Source organism: Octopus sinensis, linkage group LG11 (assembly GCF_006345805.1).
Source record: "Octopus sinensis linkage group LG11, ASM634580v1, whole genome shotgun sequence".
Taxonomy (NCBI): Eukaryota; Metazoa; Mollusca; class Cephalopoda; order Octopoda; family Octopodidae; genus Octopus; species Octopus sinensis.
This window is the reverse complement of record NC_043007.1, coordinates 31,296,148-31,313,580: the sequence shown is the minus strand read 5'-3', so window position 1 is coordinate 31,313,580 and position 17,433 is coordinate 31,296,148. Positions and strand designations below refer to the sequence as shown.

Below are 17,433 nucleotides of genomic sequence, written 5' to 3'. Positions count from 1 at the left end.
TTGCCAATTAGGCAGACACCAGGTATAACAACTACATAAAAATGAGGTGGGGGCTGCAAAAAAAAAAGGGGTTAAGTACCACTATGTTAAAGGGTCAAACATTTGAGTAGAAAATAAAAAGCCCTTAACGGTTCATAGCTTAATGAAACAAAAGGTTTTGTAATTAACATACCTGTTTCCTATTCTTTTCTTGCAAACTCGACAATTTTTCTCTTCTGTGATGACACATTTTATTTTAGAAAATTTCATGTGCTCTTTGATCACCTGAAGTCATAAAAGATACAACATTAATGATAAAACAGTGATGGTTGCTGAAGAAATATAAAAAAAAATCAATGAAGGAGATAATACCTGGTGAGCCAAGCTTATCTTGATAACATTTATGCTGGCAATGAAAGCATATAAAAGGCTGCAGAAATATCGTTTTAAAAATAACAGAAAAACCATCAAAAGAACCACAGATAATTCCTGAAAATTGTAAAGATTCTGTGTTAATATTACCATTCTGTATGGTAGCATATAAAATGTGATCCCACATTAACAGCTAACAATAGACTCTGACTGAGATATCCAGAATATTTGTAAAGTGCCACAAACACAACAATGGTACATAACTAATGGTAGGTTGTTCTCACCCTACCCGTCCACCCTTGATCCAAGAAGGTTACCTTCAGTTTCTGAAAGCATACACTCAGCCAAATAATGTCTCCCATTATCTTTTACGAATATCATTTATCTCTCGCTGGTTTCACTCATTGGACTGCAGCCATGCTGGAGCACACACCTTGAATGGTTCAATCAAACAAATCAACTTCAGTATTTTTTTTTGTTGTTTTGTTTTTTAGTAAGTCTGGCACTTATTTTATCAATCTGTTTTGCTGAACTGCCAAGTTAGAGTGATGTAAAGCAACCAAATGTCAATTGTCAACTGGTGTGGTGGGACAAGGAACACATGAAAATTTTTCTGGGTTAGTTGCAGATGCTCAAGTGGACAGAACAGACAAATCATTACCAGGGCAGGGAATAAATAAAGAACCATATCTGATGGCATAAAAGACAGGTAGGAATATTAGATGCACACTCCAATTTCAGCAGCACACATTCTTTTATTTGTTTCAGTCATTTGACTGTGGCCATGCTGGAGCACTGCCTTTAGTCGAGCAAATCAACCCCAGGACTTATTCTTTGTAAGCCTAGTACTTATTCTATCGGTCTCTGTTACCGAACCGCTAACTGACGGGGATGTAAACACACCAGCATTGGTTGTCAAGCAATGTTGGCAGACAAACACAGACACACAAACATATACATACACACATATACATATATATACACACACACATATATATATATATATATATACACACACACACACATACATATATATATATATATATATATATATACGATGGGCTTCTTTCAGTTTCTGTCTACCAAAACCACTCAAGGCTTTGGTCGGCCCTAACCCAGTACATTCTGTGGAGTGGTTGGCATTAGGAAGAGCATCCAGCTGTAGGGACTGTGCTAGAACAGGCAATGTGGCCTGGTGGCTTAGCCAGCTCCAGTCAAACTGTCTGACCCAAGCCAGCATGGAAAACAGACGTTAAATGATGATGATGATGGTGATGATGATCAGCATATGTGTCGGAATAATTAAACAAAGATGGGTTGTGGGTAATACAGCAGCAACACTGATCTCTGCATTTGCAACACAATCAGAATCGGCAGAGGAGCAAAAGGACCATTTCTATAAGAGTTCTCTTACAGATTTACTTTGATGGCAAATGCTAAACAACCTTGATGTTGTGACTGACAATTCTAACAGACTTCTCTGTAACAATGACCTAGTTCTCATAGCTGAATATCTCAAAGAATTAGAGATAAAATTCCAAATATGAAATATTAAACCAAGCAAAGATGACATTTTTAACAATTACAGCATGGAAGATACATATCAGTTATTTTGAAAACACAAAAACTGTCGACTTCACTTAAACTTTTATTTTTTGGTGACAAAATTTTCGTTGTACCAACTGTGACCTAAGCAATGACATGGATCCATATGAATTGCAACTGCATGTCTATGGACCAGGTTGCAGTTGATGGGATAAAAATGTTATCACCAAATAATAACTGTTTAATCCTTTAGTGCTTAAACTGGCCGTATCTGGCCAAAATATTCCTGTTTTATCTTCAAACTGGTCAGATCTGGTTTTTCATAACTACCTTAGAGTGTCATTCTAAAAATAAACAATCACATCATTGAAACTCCAAAGCCATGAACTGATGCTGGGTTAATTTAAAATGGTGTGAAAACATAAGCTTTACATTTGACAGAATAATCCGAAAGCTAAAGGGTTAAGTGAAGTTAACAGTTTTCATGTTTCTGAATAGGGTCCAGGCTATAATCATTTTTAACTCATTTCAGTCATTAGTCTCTGGCCATGCTGAGGCACTGCTTTGGAGGACTTTAGTTGAATAAATCAACCACAGTGCTTTTTTTTTTGTTAAAGCCTGGTTACTTATTCTATCAGCCTCTTTTGCCAAACTGCTAAGTTACAGGAACATAACCACACCAACACCAGTTACCAACTGAGGCTGGGTTCAAACAAAATGACATCCCACCACATACACACACTCACACACAATGAGTTTCTTTCGGTTTCAGTCTGCCAAATCCACCCACAAGGCTTTGGTCAGCCTGAGGTTATAGAAGAAGGTGCCACGCAGTGGGACTGAACCCAGGACCATGTGGTTGGGAAACAAACCTCTCACCACACAGACACACCTGCACCTTTTACTAATTGTTCTACCTTCAACGCACAGTATGAAACCAACTTATTTGCCAGGTAAGTAACATCTCTGAAACAACGGTTTCCATTTGCAGTAAAGAAGACACCTGGGAATCATTACGGTTTGACAGGTAGCAAAAGACTAGGCAGAGATTTTTAGCAATTTGCTGTGCATCAGAAGACACATCAAGCTAAGTGACATCATAGTCATGGCCAGTGCTGGTGACATGTAAAAGGCACCCGTGGCAGTGGCACATAAAAAGCACCTGGTACATTCTGTGGAGTGGTTGGCATTAGGAAGGGCATCCAGCCATAGAAACCAAGCCAAAATCAGACTGGAGCCTGGTGCAGCTCTTCAGCTTACTGGTTCCAGTGTAAGCCATCTAACCCATGCCAGCATGGAAAAGCAGACACGAAGTGATGATGATGAGGAGCAATTTCATACAGTGCACCCACTATAAGCTATGGTGTACAGGAGATGTAGAAGGATCACAAGCATGTTGACAGGGCTTTGTATTTAGCAGGTGCACAGTAGTGATTAATAGTAGTAGTAGTAAAGGCGGCAAGTTGGCAGAATCGTTAGCACACTGGGTGAAATGCTTAGTGATATTTCATCTGTCTTTATGCTCTGAGTTCAAATTCTGCTGAGGTCAACTTTGTCTTTCATCCTTTCAGGGTCAATAAATTAATTATCAGTTGCATACTGGAGTCGATATAATCGACTGGCCCTTGCCCCCAAAATTTCAAGCCTTGTGCCTATAGTAGAAAAGAATAGTAGTAGTAGTAGTAGTGATATGGTAATAGTGATGAAGGTGGTAAGCAGGTAAAATCGTTACTTGGCCAGGGAAAATGCTCAGAGGTATTTTATCTGTATTTACATTCTGAGTTCAAATTTCATCAAGACCGACTTTGCGATTCATCCTTTTGGGGTCGATGATATAAGTTGAGCAATAGGGAGTTAATGTAATTGACTTACCACCTCCCCCCACCAAACAACTGCTGTCCTTGTGCCAAAAATTTGAAACCAATATGGTAATAGAAATAGTAATACAGGTGAGGTTTGTAATCTGTCTGTCTGTCCACAGGTGCTATTACTGTTGTAATAGCACCTGTGGATGGACAGACAGATTACAATTCATTAATTGAACGCAACTGACATAAACACTTTGCCTCTTCTCATCTCCACTGAAAGACACATGCCCACACCTACAAGCAGAGAGGGGGGGGGGTGAAAAATGAGAGAGATATTAAAATATCTGATGTCAAATAAATCATAGGTGACTCAGCAATGCCAAGAAGGCAGGGGCACCAAAACATCTCACACCCAATTCTGAGTTACCCTCAATTGTACACAAAATGCTTGCAACAGAATGGACTCCACTAAGGGTCCCCAAGGGCCAGTTGAATAACATTAGACAAGACAATAGAGTCAATCCACAATCCCATGGCTTAGTGGTTCGGGATATTTGGCTCATAATCTTAAGGTCGTGAGTTCAATTCCCAGTGACACATTGTGCCTTTGAGCAAGACACTTTACTTCGTGTTGCTCCAGCTTACCCAGCTGGCAAAAAATGAGTAGCACCTGTTTTCCAAAGGGGCCAACCCTGTCACATTCCATATCCAGCTGAATCTCCCTGTGAACTATGGTAGAGGTACTGCATGTCTGTGGAGTACTCAGCCACTTGCACATTGATTTTCAGTTGATCAGAACCACTGGAACCTTCATCATTGTAACCGACAGAGTGTCAGTACCATCCCATACGGTGCAGTCCATCAGACAGGCTTCTGCATAGTTTCCCTAGTCTAAATTTCACTCCCAAGGCATGGGGGATGATGCAGAACTTTGAGGACATTTCCTCAATGTACTGCAGAGTGGGATCAAATAGAGAAACTTGGTCCTGGCAGAAACGTTCTGAGTTCAAATTCCGCCGAGGTCGATTTGCCTTTCATCCTTTCGGATCGATAAATTAAGTACCAGTTACGCACTGGGGTCGATATAATCGACTTAATCCGTTTGTCTTTGTTTTTCCCCTCTGTGTTTAGCCCCTTGTGGGTAGTAAAGAAATAGGTCTTTTGCAAATCAAATTTCTTAGCAATATGGCCAAGTCTGTGTTAGACATTAGATTATTAATCAACTTAATTATTTAATTATTTAAGATTATGAGTTGTAACCACAACAAAGTTAAAAAAACCTTAATAAGTAGTTAAAAATATTAATATGCTCACATACACACATATACACACACACTCATTAAATACAAACATTTCAGTATGCAAATATATCTATTTAATTACTGGGAACTTGTTTTAACTCATAATTAATCTAGAATCTTAAATAACAAGGTAATAATCTTATCCTAGTTCCTGCTAAATGTAGGCGTGAGAACAGAAATGAAACCTACAAAATACAAAATAAGTTATAATGTTTATAGACCAAGGATATTATGTAAGCACTATCGATCATCATCATCATCATTTAATGATCACTTTTCCATGCTCAGATGGGTCAGCCAAATTTTCTATGGTCAGATGCCCTTCCTGTTGCCAATCCTCACCTGTTTCCAAGAATGATGATATTTCCCCATGGCCAGATATGCTTTCCATGGAAAACTTTAAACAAACAGCGCTGCTTGTATGACAGTGGTGCTCATTTACAACCATCACGTGATATCAAACAAGGGTACACACAAACACATGCACACACATTCATATGTGTGTATATATATATATATATATATATATATATATATATATATAGAATATAATACAAAATGGGACAAGAACGCAAAACATCCGGACAACTAGGTGATACAAAAAGGGACAACAAAACATCCAGATAGACGATACAAAAAAAAACACAGAAGCCTTTTATCTTCAGTCAAGATAAAAGGCTTCGAATGACCCGTCCGTGTTTTTTTTTGTATTGTCTATCTGGATGTTTTGTTGTCCCTTTTTGTATCACCTAGTTGTCCAGATGTTTTGCGTTCTTGTCCCAGTTTGTATTTTATTTTATCTATAGCGACATACGTACACTTATTCTCTTATATATATATATATATATATTATATATATATATGTATATAATATATATATATATATATATATATATATAATATATATATTATATATATATATGTATATATATATATATATATATATTATATATATATGTATATATATTATATATGTATATATATATATATGTATTATATATATATGTATATATATATTATATATGTATATATATATATATATATATGTATATATATATATATATATATGTATATGTATATATATATATATATATATATATATATATATGTATATGTATATATATATATATATATTATATATGTATATATATATATATATATATATATATATATATATATATATATATATATATAATATGTATATATATATATATATATATATATATATGCCAGCATGGAAAATAGACATTAAATGATGATGATGATGATGATACAGGAAGTTAATTATATGGCTGGTCACAGAGTGACCAGAGGTTTCAGATCCATAAAGCACTTAGCCTTATAGACAGCTCATCAGATTCCAGTGGCTGGAGTCTGATGAGTCGTCTATAAGGCTAAATGCTTTATGGATGTACAACCATTGGTCACTCTATGTCCGGACATATATTTAACTTCTTACAAATATATTGCTACTCTAACATAGAGTATGCTTCTTTTGGGGATAAATGATCTACTGACCACACACACACACACACACACGTAGCTGTCCATGTTACACTGGCATTCTTTGTAAGCGGCAATGTTTCTTAATGCTTCTTTCGTGCTTCCCATCCTCTAATCAATCGATCAATCAATCACCCAATCAATCACCATTAATGCAGCCTTGTTCTCTTAGATGCAGTCACTCCACCCAAATGGCTTTCTCATTCATTGTCACACACCAACTTGCAGACAGCAATGGAGAATATCGATAATACACTTGAAATAAACAGATCATAAAATCTATTTTCTGGTTCTCTTCCAGCTACAGGTAAGACGAGATGGTCATGGTGGGAAGATTTTCGATCAAAGGTCAGCTCGTTATCATTATTGTTTTAACAGCCACTTGTCCATGCTTGCACAAGTCAGAGAGAGTTTTTTTGAGACAGATTTTCTACAGCTGGATGCCCTTCCTGTTGCCAACCTTCACCTGCTTCCAAGCAAGGTAATGGTTCCTCGTGGCCAGACATGTTTTCACAGAAGATTGCAAATGAATGACAAGGGACAATCATCACTCATATACAATTATGGTACTCTGTCAAGACAAGGAGTCTCTCTCTCTCTCTCTCTCTCTCTCTCTCCCTCCATCACACACACATGTATACTTTGCAACATGCTTCTTTCAGTTTCCATCTAGCAAATCCACTCACAAGGCTTGAGTTTACCCAGGGGTATATTGGAAGGCACTTGCTCAGAGTGTCATACAGTGGGACTGAACTTGAAACCATGGGGTTTGGAAGGAAACAGCTTAACCACACAGCCAACCCTGCACCTCATACCCAACCCTGCACCTCATACCCAACCCTGCACCTCATACCCAACCCTGCACCTCATACCCAACCCTGGACCTCACACCTGACCCTGCTCCTCACAGTTGACCCTGATCCTCACACCCGACCCTGCACCCCACACCTGACCCTGTTCCTCAGTCAACTTTGCACCTCACAGCCGACCTTACCCTCACACCCGACCCTGCATCTCACACTCAATCCTGGAATATATTTCTCGTTAGGGTCTGACTTTGTGGTATTCAACAAGAATCATTGTGGCCTTCCCTACGCCTAATCCAACTGAACTGACCAAGGTCTTGTTACTGTGGGTTTTGTTATTGTTGTTGATGTCACTTAGCCCCAAGCAACCTTATCATTAACACTCTTAGTAGCATAATTCAGTTAAAATGTGTGTGTGTGTGTGTGAAGGTGCATGGCTTAGTGGTTTAGGGTGTTGCCCTCACAATTGTGAGATCATGGGTTCAATTCCCAGACCAGGAGTTGCATTGCGTTCTTGAGCAAGCACTTCATTTCACATTGCTCTGCGATCATTTTGTCACCTGATTTGTGGCACCCAGTTGCACCTGTACAGGTAATATCAATTTGATGGAAAGAGAGTGAGTTTATCTCAACACAAACATTTGATTCCTAGAAATAAATCCTGTGTGTGGTTGTTCAGTAAGAAATTGTGAAATCCTAAAGCGGCGAGGAGCTGGCAGAAACGTTAGCACCCTGGGCGAAATGCCTAGTGGTATTTTGTGTGCCGTTACGTTCTGAATTCACATTCCACCGAGGTTGACTTAGCCTTTCATCCTTTCGGGGTCAATAAATTAAGTACCAGTTACGCACTGGGGTCGATCTAATTGACTTAAACCCTTTGTCTGTCCTTGTTTGTGCCCTCTATGTTTAGCCCCTTGTGAGCAATAAAGAAAGAAGAAATTGTGAAATCCTCATACATCATCTAATGATGGGAAAGTCCATTATATATATATATATATACGACAAGCTTCTTTCAGTTTCCATCTACCAAATCCACTCACAAGACTTTGTTCGTCCTGAGGCTATAGTAGAAGACGCTTGCCCAAGGTGCCACGCAGTGGGACTGAACTTGGAACCATGTGGTTGGGCAGCAAGCTTCTTACCACACAGCCACGCCTTGTTATAATACCTTTTTTTTTTTGTTATTACCCTTCAAAGCTACAATACACTTTTCAACTTCTTGTTTCGTATGTTGGTTTCAAATTTTGGCACAAGGCCTGCAATTTCAAGGGTGAGGACAAGCTGATTACATTGAACCCTGTACTCAACTGATACTTGTTTTATCGACCCTGAAAAGATGAAAGACAAAGTCGACCTCGGCAGAATTTGAACTCAGAACCCAAGGCCAGGCAAAATGCTGCTAAACATTTTGCCTGGTGTGCTAACAATTCTGCCAGCTTGCCCACTTTTTTCATCCCTTATATTAAAAAGTTTATTTATCCCTCATAAGTGGAATCTGGTGGTCCAGGGGATGGTGGTGGTGGGAGTCTACAACAATTGAAGCACCCAGATAATCAGGACAGCTGGTATCAGCTATTTTCCAATGGCCACAAGTGTCCCAGGGAATTATCCCAGCTGCTCTGGGATGTGTCCATAAGGCACAGCAATAATTTCTTGGCTTATCTCTTATTATTGTTGTTGGTGGTAGTGGTGTTGACGGTGGTGGTGGTGATGGTGGTTGTGGTGGTAATAGTGATGGTGGTAATGGTGATGGTAGTGGAGGTGGTCATGGTGGTGGTGGTCATGGCGGTGGTGGTAATAGTGATGGTGGATTATAGTGGTGGTGGTGGTCATGGTGGTAATGGTGATGGTAAGGTGATGATGGTGGTGGTGGTGATGGTAGTAGTAGTAATGGTGGTGGTGGTAATAGTGGTGATGGTGGTGGTGGTAGTGCTGTTATTGGTGGTGATGGTAATGTTGATGGTAGTGAAAGTGTTATGTATATTAAGTCCACCACCACCACCACCACCATCGTCATGCCAAAACTTCATAGATTATTGTAAGTATCCAGTTTTCTACTACAAGAAGTTCTAAAAATATTCTTCTCACCAGCACCACCCTCACTGAAACATCTTCTCACTCCCATTTCCTGCACCCCACCTGCCGCACATGACCCCGCCCCCACCATCACATCAAAACCTACCTTCCACCACATCTCACCATCTCTCTTGTTCTACTACTTACACCCGGTTAATCTTCAACAGGAAGTGAATAACAATAATAATAATAACAACAATAATAATAATAATGTTGATTGCTTAATAAATCTCTCCCTACTCAACACAGCCCTGCCACGCCCCCTCCCCTCCCATCCGGCACTAGGGGTCTGACTTCTGACACAATACACACTCCATCCCCGCTAACAAACCTGGCACCACTCCACAATAATTGTTAAGCCCACAGATGCACTAAATAACCAAGAGTGGCCGAGTATCCCCAGCAGCACAGGAGTAAGACTTACCACCAGCCACGCCGAAGGGACAGAAGCTTCTATGTGGTGGCATGCCTTACTAGAAACAACAGCTAATTTTCCAACATTATTCTCATCAATTCAATGTCCATTTTTACCATGTTTACATGGAATAGCCAGAATTTGTTGGGGCAGATTACCGATGGCTGGATGCCCTTCCTGCTGCAAACCCTCACCTGTCTCCAAGTAAGATGAAAATTTCCCCCATGACCACACTTGCTTTTATGGAAAATTGGAAAAGAAGGACACTGCTTGCGTGGAAGTGACACTTGTTTACAACTTTCATTTGAGGCCAAGACAAGGAAACAGTAACAAACACAAACACAGATGCACGCACACACACACGTAAACACACATGCACATACACACAGTCACACACTAGCATAGCTAGTGGGTTGGTTGGGGGTAGTCCACCTGGGGCGGCACTTTTAAAGGGGCAGCACTTCTGGATCATCTGTAGGCAATGTGCTTTTTTGTGGGGTCTGGGGGCAGCAAACAGAAGGGCCACCCTGGGTAGCACACACACTAGCTACACTAGTGCATGCACAGACACAAACATGCACACACACGCACACATTCACACACAAACACACCAGACTTCTTTCAGTTTCTGTCTACCAAATTCACTCACAAGGCGTTGATTGGCCCAAGGCTATAGTAGAAGATATTTGTCCAGGGTTCCACACAGTGGGATTGAACCTGAAACCATGTGGTTAGAAGCAAACTTCTTACCCCACACCATGCTTACCATGAATATATTAATTCGAATAAATAAATAAAAAGCACAGGATCTTCACAGCTGGAATATCTTCAATCATACTCAATTAGGGCTAGCCCAGGATTATAAAACAGCAACAAAAACAGTGAGCTAAGGGCAGCTATTGGTGCTACTAGACCCAGAAGTTGTGGTCCACTTTAGAACCAATGACAGAGGCAGGTTTAATTACTTATCTGCTTCCTCTCCTCAATGAGTAGACTTCTCAATAGTTAAAAGAACAACACTTCCTCTTTCTGGCAAAAATGGAAAAAAAAAAAAAAAAGAGCTGTACTTAAAGATTAACAAAGACTCAAGAACACTTATAAAAACCACCCACCTTTTCTGTTGCTCAATTCCTATTCTCTCTGATATTCACTTTGTATCATCAGTGCTCTCTCTTTCTCCCCCTCTCTCTCTCCAGCTAAGGAGAGCATGTATTCTTCCTGTTCAGCAAGACACAAGCTTTTGTCTCCATATCATACATTCATATCCTTCTATTCTGTCAGACCCATGCAAGCATGGAAAAGCAGACATTAGATGATGATAGTGATGATGAAGATGATGATGATGACTATAGGGAGGTGATTTGAGGGCAATTCGCAAGATCAGATGATCTTGCTCAAAGGGGACTTTTGTTAGCTTGTTTACTTGCCTGTAATAATTGCTCTTTAGGACCCTGATTAAAACCAGGTACTGAATCGAACTCATCTCTCCTTTTTCGCATATCTAGATGTCTATCATATATATGATGTCTCCTTCCTATTTTAAAATAGAAGGTTGACTGAGCTGATAGAATTTGGCTGCTATATCTTGCAAATTGATTGACCAGCTCACAACAAACACTTCAGCATGTTCTCTCTCTCTGTGTCCTCTCTTCTCTCTCCCCCATATTTAGAGAGCATAATTTATTAATTCTTTAATTAACGAGCCTGGTTCTTTGTTTCGAGCGAGTAAATTACAAATGTTATATTTCCAGAGTGAGACGCAGAACCACAATAAAAGAGATGGTCTCCTCCAATAAGCAGTTCCAATTCATGCTCTGCGGCTTTTGTTTGTGCGATCGGAGATTGGAGAGAGTAGCAGGAAATCATTGAAGCACTTCATTACACATACATATATTTACAATGTCACGCTCGAGTAGGCAGAGGCTGTGTGAATATCATCGATTCAGAGCTCCCCATACTAAGTTTACATAAGATTCAGCAGGAGTGAATGAGTGGCCATGATGACTAAAACAAGCTGAACGACAAGCACGATGGTTTCGAAGCCAGCCATCAGCCAGGATCCCTCCCAGGGGCCAGTGACTTCTGTGCTGTGCTGCATTCATACAATCAGCCAGGCTCTTGGTTTTGGTCCATTTTCTGTGGAATGACGACATCAAAGAATAAACAGCAAAACAAGAGCCTGCTTCATTGTATCCATGCAGCTCATTAACAAATATTCATTAGTGACACAAGTAATATTAATACCGACAGGTGATATTTATCCTTAATTAAATGTGGATGTTCTAATACAGGACTGGCCAACCTGCAGCCCACAGACTTTTATCTTGCAGCCCACTTGGTACTTTCTTGAAATTACTGTTTATTTAATCAAGGATTTTAAATATTTTATCAAAAATTAAAGATTTTAATGAAAATAAAAAAAATATATATATACTACTGTTTTTGCAACGATAATATTTGATGTTGAATCAATGATTGTTCATTCATTATTGTAATAATAGCATGAGAAAGCAAAAATGCTTTCAATTCTGTCAGTATTACAAGCGGCCCTCAAAAAACTTTGAGATTAAAGTGGCCCCACAATGTAATTCGAGTTGGCATGTCCGGCCACAGGGGAAGACTTACCTAACTTCGGAACAAGTGAGGGTAAGCAACAGGAAGGGCACCCAGCCGTAGAAAATCTACCTCAACAAATACCATCCAACCCATACAAGCATGGAAAAGTGGACATTAGGATAATGATGAGACACATCAACAGTCTTTTCTCTTGCAGACAATATCCGATTCCTCTTATACTCAGATTTTTGCTGTTGTTGTTGCAGTTGTTGTTTTATCTGAATAACTAGTTAATACGATAAGATAAAAGGTATGAATCACTCTTGGCAACGCATTTTAAATTAATCAGTACAGTGAATAAGTCAGGTGATTACGTTTCTTCACTAACGTATGTTTTCATGCCTGCTTCTCTCTCTCTGCTAAGAATTTTGCAGTCGTTGGTTGAATTTCGAAATGGTAATTCCCTTGTAGTAAATATATTAACCAGCAACTGATTATGTTACCAATTTAGAGAAACATCCAGCACTCACTAAGCAATGGAAAAGAAACAATAATAATAATAATAGTAATAATAATAATAGCACTGCTCGGAACCACTCGAATACTCCGGAAGGTGCTCGAAAAATAAGGGGTGTTACCTTAGTTCACTGGTAGTGAACAGCTGACACCGTAGTACATCTCCAGTGTTAGAAGATGTGCAAAGGCAATGATGATGATGATGATAATAATAATAACAATAATAATAATCCTTTCTACTAAAGGCACAAGGCCTGAAATTTTGGGGGAAGGCAATAGTTGATTGCCTAATCTACTCTCAGGTAATAATAATGATGATGATGATGATTTCAAATTTTGCCACATGGGCAGCCAAAATGGTTTGAGGTGGGGAGTGGGGGGAGAAAGGTAACTGAAAAGGCTGGGTAGGAGATGTAGTATGTACCTATTCTGCTCTCAGGTGATAATAATGATGGTTTCAAATTTTGCGACAAGGGCAGCCATTTTGGGGGAGGGGATGAGTTGATTCCACTGACCCCAGGGTGTTTCACTGGTACTTAATCTATTGGTCCTGAAAGGATGAAAAGCAAAGTCCACTTTGGCAGAATTTGAACTCAGAACACAAAGACTGATGAAAATGCCACAAAGCATTTTGTCAGGTGAGTTAACGATTCTGCGAGTTTGTCACCTAATAAAAATAGGAGTGGCTGTGTGGTAAGTAGCTTGCTTACAAACCACATGCTTCTGGGTTCAGTCCCACTGCATGGTACCTTGGACAAGTGTTTTCTACTATAGCCTTGGGCCGACCAAAGCCTTGTGAGTGGATTTGAAAGAAACCCGTCGTTATATATGTATGTATGTGTGTGTGTGTATATGTTTGTGTGTCTGTTTGTCCTGCCAACATCGCTTGACAACCGATGCTGGTGTGTTTACATCCTCGTAATGTAGCGGTTCGGCAAAAAGAGACCAATAGAATAAGTACTAGGTTTACAAAGAATAAGTCCTGGGGTCGATTTGCTTGGCTAATGGTGGTGCTCCTGCATGGCCACAGTCAAATGACTGAAACAAGTAAAAGAGTAAAAGAAAGAGTATAACAAGAGCACTCAATGAGAGAAAACTTCTGCCAAGGCAACACCAACATCCTCTCAACGATTAGCCGGAGAGGATTTTTTAAAATGAGAATATCTGAAATAAACTCAACTGCTCTCACAAATGAGATCACTAAAAATGAACTCGACCGCTCTCAAAAAGTAAGTAAAATATCTTAAAAAAAATCCAGAATCCTTGTCTGGTACCAGATCGATCCCAAAATCTAATCAGTTCATGCCAGTCACGAGGCCAAACATTCCCGAAAGTTTCATCGGAATCCATCCACTGGTTCTTGAGATATCTTGTCCATGGACAAACAAACAAACACGACTGAAACAATACCTCCACCTTCAAAAAGGCAGAAGAAATAATAATTTGGAAATAAAATTTCTGCAACTGGAGGTGAAAATCACCAAGAGACTGACTTCTTCAAAAGAAATTTCCTACGTTTACTCCTCAGCTGTAGCAGACTGGGGTTCAATTCTCTGCTGCGAGAAGTCTAAGGCGGCAAGCTGGCCGAAACGTTAGCATGCCGGGCGAAATACCTAGCGGTATTTCGTCTGCTGCTATGTTGTGAGTTCAAATTCCGCCGAGGTCGACTTTGCCTTTCATCCTTTCGGGGTTGATTAAATAAGTACCAGTTACGCACTGGGGTTGATATAATCGACTTAATCCGTGTGTCTGTCCTTGTTTGTTCCCTCTGTGTGTAGCCCCTTGTGGGCAGTAAAGAAATAAATTCTCCACTGGTGGGGGTGAAATACACTTTAATAGAAGTGCCCCAGCATGATCACAGCCTCTGGCTGAATGTGATAAAAGAACGATAACAGAATAATTACCGTGTTTTAAAAGTGTTATGCTACTTATTTAACAGAGAAGATAGTTGAGAACTTGCAAATGACTTAGTAAGTCATAACTGAACTGTCCTATTTCTGTGTATCTGGGTGGAACATAAAATATTTGATAAAAAAAAAACCCTCCTCAACTTGTGCATCCATATCTTATCATATACATAATGTAGGTTTAACACAAGAGGACTGGCCCTAGTGAGAAGAGCATGTACAATTGTTTGTGATTTACATCACAATCAGGTGCAGGGATGGATGTGTGGTTGAGAAGTTTGCTTCACAACCATGAGGTCTTGGGGTCAGTCTTATTGTGTGGAACCTTGGGCAAGTGTCTTTTACAATAGACTATGCCCCAGGTCAACCAAAGCCATGTGAGTGGATTTGGTACACAGAAACTGAAGGTCCCACTGTGGAGCGCGTGTGTGTGCGCGTATGCATGTGTGTCTGTCTTAACATCACACTGATGGTTACAAAGGAGCAGGTACCAAAATTTGAATCCAATATTTCCTCTGGCTCTTTACATTCTGAGTTCAAATCTAGCTGAGGTCAATGCTGCCTTTCATCCTTCCAGGGTCAATGAAAGAGACTCCCAGTCATGTGTTGAGGTCAAAGGTATCCACTAACCCACATCTTCCAAAATTACTGGCCTCGTACCTTCATCATCATCATTATCACTTAAAGTCTTCTTTCCATGCTGGCATGGGTTGGACAGTTTGACTGAGGACTTGGCAAGCCAGAGGCTGCACCAGGCTCCAATCTGATCTGGCATGGTTTCTACAGCTGATTGTCCTTACTAACATCAACCACTCCAAGAGTGTAGTGGGTGCTTTTTACGAGCCACCAGCACAAAGGCCAGTCAGGTGGTACTGGTAACGACTATGCTTGAATGGTGCTTTTTATGTGCCACTAGCAGGACCATAGACATTCCAACTTTGACCGTCCCATCCTTCCTCTATGTCCAAGATGACTACATTAAAGGCGGTGAGCTGGCAGAATCATTAGCACGCCGGGCGAAATGCGTAGCCGTATTTCGTCTGCCGTTATGTTCAGAGTTCAAATTCTGCCGAGGTCAACTTTGCCTTCCATCCTTTCGGGGTCGATAAATTAAGTACCAGTTACGCACTGGGGTCGATGTAATCGACTCAATCCTTTTGTCCTCTCTGTGTTTAACCCCTTGTGGATAGTAAAGAAATACAAGATGACTAAATTATCCAACGTGTCCTTCATAATAGTATGACAGTTGTGGGTGAAGTCTGGCAGGAATTCGGTTGGTGAGGTTGAGCGCACGTTAAGGTTTGCCTGTTTGCTCATTCTTAATCATACGACATTCTTTTACTAGTTTCAGACATTTGACTGTGGCCATGCTGGAGCACTGCCTTAGTGGTGAATACTTGATGAAGAGGTACAGGTAAAAAAAAAACCCCAAAAAAAACCAACTAAACATGCCAACCAGTATCAAAGAGGCAAAAAAAAAAACGGAGCTATTTCATGTTGCTGATAACCCTGCAGGGGATCGCAATAACTTGTAATATTAAGTCTTGTCTAAATATCTCAGGTTTCATTGTCTGTGTGAGAAACCCTTTATTAACGACTTCTTATCAATTTAAAAGTAATATTCTGAAAAACTTACTCAATATCTCTCACCCAACCTCCTCCTCCTACAGAACACCATCAAAAGAAATTGGATTCTGTCCAGAAAACAGCAGAAGTTCATGTTAGGAGCATTCCTGACACTTTTACTAGTCTCTCTATCTCCCCCCCCCCCATCTCTCTCTCTCACTCTCTCCAACTGGGGTACCCATGTATTATTACCTCTAGCAGCAACACACCCGTTTCTGTCCCCCTGTCATACTCCCATACTCCAACTTCTCGTCATCAGGTGCAAAGCCACTTATTTCAACTTGTCCCACAGAGGGTCTCTTTGTCTTGCAAGTTACTTGGTGATCTTGCCAGTACTGGGGCCCACATAAAAAAATATCCAGTTCACTCCGGAAAGGGGTTGGCATTTGGAAGGGCATCCGGCCATACAAACCATGCCAAAGAAAACCTTGCTGGTGTTTGTGCTATGTAAAAAGCATCGAGTCCACTCTGTAGAGTGGTTGGCATTTATTTGGAATGCAAAAACCATGCCAAAGCAGACCTTGCCAGTGATGGTGCTGCATAAAAAAACCATCCAGTCCAATCCATAAAGTGGTTGGCATTAGGAAGGGCATCCAGCTATAAAAGCCCTGCCAAAGCACACAGTGGAGCTTGGCTCAGTCCTCTGGCTTAACAACCTCCTGTGACACCATCCAAACCATGCCAACACTGAATACAGACTTTAAAGTAATCCTTTCCACTATAGGCACAAGGCCTAAAATTGGGGGGAAGGGGGGGGGGCTAGTCAATTGCATTGATCCCAGTGCATAACTGGTACTTGTTTTTTCAACCCCAGTGCATAACTGGTACTTATTTTATTGATCCTAAAAGGATGAAAGACAAAGTCAACCACAGCAGAATTTGGACTCAGAATGTAAAGATGGATGAAGTACTGCTAAGCATCTCACCTGGCATGCTAACTAACGATTCTTTTAGCTTGCCATCTCACAGACATTAAATAATAATGAACACACACACACACGACCAGTAACAGATCAGAAAATG

At 40.2% G+C, this 17,433-nt stretch overlaps 1 protein-coding gene across 1 annotated transcript in view; it reads right to left on the bottom strand.

Annotated features, from left to right (window-relative positions):
- Positions 1-17,433, bottom strand: part of LOC115217001 (vam6/Vps39-like protein) — a 132,550-nt gene that overhangs the window by 10,325 nt on the left and 104,792 nt on the right. The window contains exon 25 of the mRNA XM_029786520.2: positions 173-264. Coding sequence (XP_029642380.1) covers positions 173-264 — 92 coding nt within the window. The remainder of the gene's footprint in view (positions 1-172; positions 265-17,433) is intronic.